Source organism: Aegilops tauschii, chromosome 5 (assembly GCF_002575655.3).
Source record: "Aegilops tauschii subsp. strangulata cultivar AL8/78 chromosome 5, Aet v6.0, whole genome shotgun sequence".
Taxonomy (NCBI): Eukaryota; Viridiplantae; Streptophyta; class Magnoliopsida; order Poales; family Poaceae; genus Aegilops; species Aegilops tauschii.
In genome coordinates, this window is record NC_053039.3 from 217874146 (window position 1) to 217880761 (window position 6616).

General features: G+C 46.2%; 1 protein-coding gene across 1 annotated transcript; it reads left to right on the top strand.

Annotated features, from left to right (window-relative positions):
• Window positions 1-5292: 5292 nt before the first annotated feature.
• Window positions 5293-6102, top strand: LOC109759522 (uncharacterized). The gene has a single exon (XM_020318344.1). It carries the CDS (start codon window positions 5293-5295, stop codon window positions 6100-6102), a length of 810 nt encoding a protein of 269 aa, XP_020173933.1.
• Window positions 6103-6616: the final 514 nt, after the last annotated feature.

Here is a 6616-nt window from a genome sequence, read left to right on the forward strand (position 1 = left end):
GGAACTGCACCAACTGACAACTCTGTCATTCAATATAAATACGTATCCGGTTTGCGACTTAGAGTCATCCGGATCGGTGTCAAAGCTAGCATCGACTTAATCATTTACGACGAGCTCTTTGTCACCTCCATAAACGAGAAACATATCCTTAGTACTTTTCAGGTATTTCAGGATATTCTTGACCGCTGTCCACTGATCCACTCCTGGATTACTTTGGTACCTCCCTGCTAAACTTATAGCAAGGCACACATTAGGTCTGGTACACAGCATTGCATACATGATAGAACCTATGGCTGAGGCATAGGGAATGACTTTCATTTTCTCTCTATCTTCTGCAGTGGTCGGGCATTGAGTCTCACTCAACTTCACACCATGTAACACAGGCAAGAACCCTTTCTTTGACTGATCCATTTTGAACTTCTTCAAAACTTTATCAAGCTATGTGCTTTGTGAAAGTCCAATTAAGCGTCTTGATCTATCTCTATAGATCTTGATGCCCAATATATAAGCAGATTCACCGAGGTATTTCATTGAAAAATTCTTATTCAAGTATCCTTTTATGCTATCCAGAAATTCTATATCATTTCCAATCAACAATATGTCATCCACATATAATATCAGAAATGCTACAGAGCTCCCACTCACTTTCTTGTAAATACAGGCTTCTCCAAAAGTGTGTATAAAACCATATGCTTTGATCACACTATCAAAGCGTATATTCCAACTCCGAGAGGCTTGCACCAGTCCATAAATGGATCGCTGGAGCTTGCGCACTTTGTTAGCACCTTTAGGATCGACAAAACCTTATGGTTGCATCATATACAACTCTTCTTTAAGAAATCCATTAAGGAATGCAGTTTTGACATCAATTTGCCAAATTTCATAATCATAAAATGCGGCAATTGCTAACATGATTCGGACAGACTTAAGCATCGCTACGGGTGAGAAGGTCTCATCGTAGTCAACTCCTTGAACTTGTCAAAAACCTTTCACAACAAGTCGAGCTTTGTAGACGGTAACATTACCATCAGCGTCAGTCTTCTTCTTGAAGATCCATTTATTTTCTATGGCTTGCCAATCATCGGGCAAGTCAACCAAAGTCCATACTTTGTTCTCATACATGGATCCTATCTCGGATTTCATGGCCTCAAGCCATTTTGCGGAATCTGGGCTCATCATCGCTTCCTCATAGTTCGTAGGTTCATCATGGTCTAGTAACATGACTTCCAGAACAGGATAACCGTACCACTCTGGTGCGGAACGTGCTCTGGTTGACCTACGAGGTTCGGTAATAACTTGATCTGAAATTTCATGATCATTATCATTAGCTTCCTCTCTTGTTGGTGTAGGCATCACGGGAATGGTTTTCTGTGATGAGCTACTTTCCAATTCGAGAGAAGGTACAAATACCTCATCAAGTTCTAGTTTCCTCCCACTCTCTTCTTTTGAGAGAAACTCCTTCTCTAAAAAGGATCCATTCTTAACAACAAAGATCTTGCCTTCGGATCTGTGATAGAAGGTATACCAACAGTTTCTTTTGGGTATCCTACGAGGATGCACTTCTCTGATCTGGGTTAGAGCTTATCAGGCTGAAGCTTTTTCACATAAGCATCGCAACCCCAAACTTTAAGAAACAACAGCTTAGGTTTCTTGCCAAACCACAGTTCATATGGTGTCGTCACAATGGATTTAGATGGTGCCCTATTTAACATGAATGCAGCTGTCTCTAATGCATAACCCCAAAATGATAGTGGTAAATCGGTAAGAGACATCATAGATCGCACCATATCTAATAAAGTACGGTTATGACGTTCGGACACACCATTACGCTGTGGTGTTCCAGGTGGCGTGAATTGCGAAACTATTCCACATTGTTTTAAATGAAGACCAAACTCGTAACTCAAATATTCGCCTCCACGATCAGATCGTACAAACTTTATTTTCTTGTTACGATGATTTTCCACTTCACTCTGAAATTCTTTGAACTTTTCAAATGTTTCATACTTGTGTTTCATTAAGTAGATATACCCATATCTTCTCAAATCATCTGTGAAGGTCAGAAAATAACGATACCCGCCGCGAGCCTCAACACTCATCGGACCGCATACATCAGTATGTATTATTTCCAATAAGTCAGTAGCTCGCTCCATTGTTCCGGAGAACAGAGTTTTAGTCATCTTGCCCATGAGGCATGGTTCACAAGCATCAAGGGCTCATAATCAAGTGATTCCAAAAGCCCATCTGCATGGAGCTTCTTCATGCGTTTTACACCAATATGACCTAAACGGCAGTGCCACAAATATGTTGCACTATCATTATTAACTTTGCATCTTTTGGCATCAATATTATGAATATGTGTATCACCACGATCGAGATTCAACAAAAATAGACCACTCATCAAGGGTGCATGACCATAAAAGATATTACTCATATAAATAGAACAACCATTATTCTCTGATTTAAATGAATAACCGTCTCGCATCAAACAAGATCCAGATATCATGTTCATGCTCAACGCTGGCACCAACTAACAATTATTCAGGTCTAAAACTAATCCCGAAGGTAGATGTAGAGGTAGCGTGCCGACGGCGATCACATCAACCTTGGAACCATTTCTGACGCGCATCGTCACCTCGTCCTTGACCAATCTTCGCTTAATCCGTAGCTCCTGTTTCGAGTTGCAAATATGAGCAACAGAACCAGTATCAAATACCCAGGCGCTACTACAAGCATTAGTCAGGTACACATCAATAACATGTATATCAAATATACCTTTCACTTTGCCATCCTTCTTATCCGCCAAATACTTGGGGCAGTTCTGCTTCCAGTGACCATTTGCTTTGCAGTAGGAGCACTCGGTTTCATGCTTGGGTCTAGATTTGGGTTTCTTCATAGGACTGGCAACTTGTTTGCCATTCTTCTTGAAGGTCCCTTTCTTTCCCTTTTGCCCCTTTTCTTGAAACTAGTGGTCTTGTTAACCATCAACAAATGATGCTCTTTCTTGATCTCTACCTTCGTCGATTTCAGCATCACGAAGAGCTTGGGAATTGTTTTCATCATCCCTTGCATATTATAGTTCATCACGAAGTTCCAGTAACTTGGTGATAGTGACTAGAGAACTTTGTCAATCACTCTCTTATCTGGAAGATTAACTCCCACATGATTCAAGCGATTGAAGTACTTAGACATTATGAGCACATGCTCACTGGTTGAGCTATTCTCCTCCATCTTGTAGGCAAAGTATTTGTCAGAGGTCTCATTCCTCTCGACTCGGGCATGAATCTGAAATACGAATTTCAGCTCTTGGAACATCTCATATGCTTCGTGGCGTTTAAAACGTTTTTGAAGTCCTGGTTCTAAGCCGTAAAGCATGGCGCACTAAACTATCAAGTAGTCATCATACTGAGCTTGTCGAACGTTCATAACGTCTGCATTTGCACCTGCAATAGGTCTGTCACCTAGTGGTGCATCAAGGACATAATTCTTTTGTGCAGCAATGAGGATAATCCTCAAATCACGGACTTAGTCCGCATTATTGCTACTATCATCTTTCAACTTAGTTTTATCTAGGAATATATAAAAAAACAGGAGAGCTATACGCGAGCTATTGATCTACAACAAAGATATGCAAATACTATCAGGACTAAGTTCATGATAAATTAAGTTTAATTAATCAAATTACTTAAGAACACCCACTTAGATAGACACCCCTCAAGTCATCTAAGTGATACGTGATCCAAATCAACTAAACCATGTCCGATCATCACGTGAGATGGAGTAGTCATCAATGGTGAACATCTCCATGTTGATCATATCTACTATATGATTCACGTTCGACCTTCCGGTCTCCAGTGTTCCGAGGCCATGTCTGTACATGTTAGGCTCGTCAAGTTTAACCCGAGTATTCCGCACGTGCAAAACTGTCTTGCACCCATTGTATGTGAACGTAGAGCTTATCACACCCGATCATCACGTGGTGTCTCGGCATGACGAACTGTCGCAATGGTGCATACTCAGGGAGAACACTTATACCTTGAAATTTTTAGTGAAGGATCATCTTATAATGCTACCGCCGTACTAAGCAAAATAAGATGCATAAAGATAAACATCACATGCAATCAAAATATGTGACATGATATGGCCATCATCATCTTGTGCCTTTGATCTCCATCTCCAAAGCACCATCATGATTTCCATCGTCATCGGCTTGACACCTTGATCTCCATCGTAGCGGCGTTGTCGTCTCGCCAACTATTGCTTCTACAACTATCGCTAAAGCATAGTGATAAATGAAGGAAATATGCCCTAGAGGCAATAATAAAGTTATTATTTATTTCCTTATATCATGATAAATGTTTATTATTCATGCTAGAATTGTATTAACCGGAAACTTAGTACATGTGTGAATACATAGACAAACAGAGTGTCACTAGTATGCCTCTACTTGACTAGCTCGTTGAATCAAAGATGGTTAAGTTTCCTAGCCATAGACATGAGTTGTCATTTGATTAACGGGATCACATCATTAGAGAATGATGTGATTGACTTGACCCATTCTGTTAGCTTAGCACTTGATCGTTTAGTATGTTGCTATTGCTTTCTTCATGACTTATACATGTTCCTATGACTATGAGATTATGCAACCCCCGAATACCGGAGGAACACTTTGTGTGCTACCAAACGTCACAACGTAGCTGGGTGATTATAAAGGTGCTCTACAGGTGTCTCCGATGGTGTTTGTTGAGTTGGCATAGATCGAGATTAGGATTTGTCACTCTGATTGTCGGAGAGGTATCTCTGGGCCCTCTCGGTAATGCACATCACTATAAGCCTTGCAAGCAATGTGACAAATGAGTTAGTTGCGGGATGATGCATTACGGAACGAGTAAAGAGACTTGCCGGTAACGAGATTGAACTAGGTATTGAGATACCGACGACCGAATCTCGGGCAAGTAACATACCGATGACAAAGGGAACAATGTATGTTGTTATGCGGTTTGACCGATAAAGATCTTCATAGAATATTTGGGAGCCAATATGAACATCCATGTTCCGCTATTGGTTATTGACCGGAGACGTGTCTCGGTTGTTAGAATACTGATGTGTATTGTACTATGTATTGTACGAGTGCGTGTGTGCATGCATGTAGTTTTCCATGTCAACACGCACGACCTCCACTCCTCGTCATGGCCTTGCCACGATGGTGATCATGGGCTCGCCCTCCCCCCCCCCCTTGTATAAGTTCAGCCGAACCCTGTAAATGCAAGTGTGTTCGATCTCTTCCTCTCAAACATGGTATCAGATACTTCTCCTTCCGCTGCTATGGACACCAACCCCGTCTCGTCTCCTCGTTCCTCCCACGACGGCGACGGCGTTCTGCGCGACGCCGCTGGTGATGCCCCTGGCGACGGCGTTCTCCACGACGCCATCCTCCCTGATGCCGCGGCGGTTGCCGCCGCCACGGCCGCCGCCCCGGTGCTGCTTGCTCTTCGTGCCTTCCCCTCGTCTGTCCTCCAGACGATTGACATTTGCCATCACGTGACCATCGTCCTGGATCTCCACGGCGGCAACTACACCCAGTGGCGTCGCTTCTTCAACACCGTCGTCGGCATGCTCAGCGTGTGCGAGCACATCCTCGCCGAGGCTGCTCCTCTCCGCCGGCACCATGACCCGGAGTGGGACATGGTCGATCACTGCATCGTGCACTGGTTGTACACCACCATCTCACCGGAGCTCGTCGACGCCGTCATGCAATTGGAAGACACGGCGGCCACGCTCTGGGCTACGATCGAGAGCATCTTCCGCGACAACCAGCTCTCGCGCGCGGTCTACCTCGACGCCGAGTACCACACTGTTATCCAAGGCGACCTCACCATCATGCAGTACTGCGCCCGCCTCAAGTCTTTCACCGACCAGCTCCGCGACCTCGGGCAGACCATCACCGACACGCAGCAGCTCTTCAACATGTTGCGCGGCCTCAACACGCGGTACCACCATGCCATCCCTCACCTCACCTCCCGTGTCCCGCTACCGACGTTTCTGCAGGCCCGCTCTTTCCTCCTCCTTGAGGAGCATCGTGCGGAGCAGTCCACGCGCCAGTAGTCTGCCCACACTCTTCTTGCAACGCGCGTCCAGACTCCGGTGCCCGTGTCGCGTCCTGCCGCACCAGCTCCCGCTCCCTCCCCGCCTACAGACTCTGGGCGTGGCCGTCGTCGGGGCCGGGGCTCCGGGGGGGCGCCCACTCCTTCCACGCCACCAGCGCCACCAGCGGCCCTCCCTAGTGCCGCGCCCGGCGCCAACTCTTGGACGGGCATGGTCCAGGCATGGCCCATGCCGTGGCGTGCTCCGGGCGCTGGCGTCCTCGGCCCCCGCCCTGGCATTCCACACCAACAGGCGTACCTCGTCGGGCTCGCGCCTCCGCCGCCCAACCCGTACGGCTACTTCCCCTACGCCGCCCCAGGCTACACCTACGGCGACCCTGGTGCGAGCTCAAGCACCGGGCCCCAGCCTCCTCCGCCGCAGCCATGGAACATGGGGGCGCTGCAGACTGCCCTCCACACCGCGTCCACGTCCTCTCCACCGTCTAGGGGCACGTCGGACTGGTACATGGACAGTG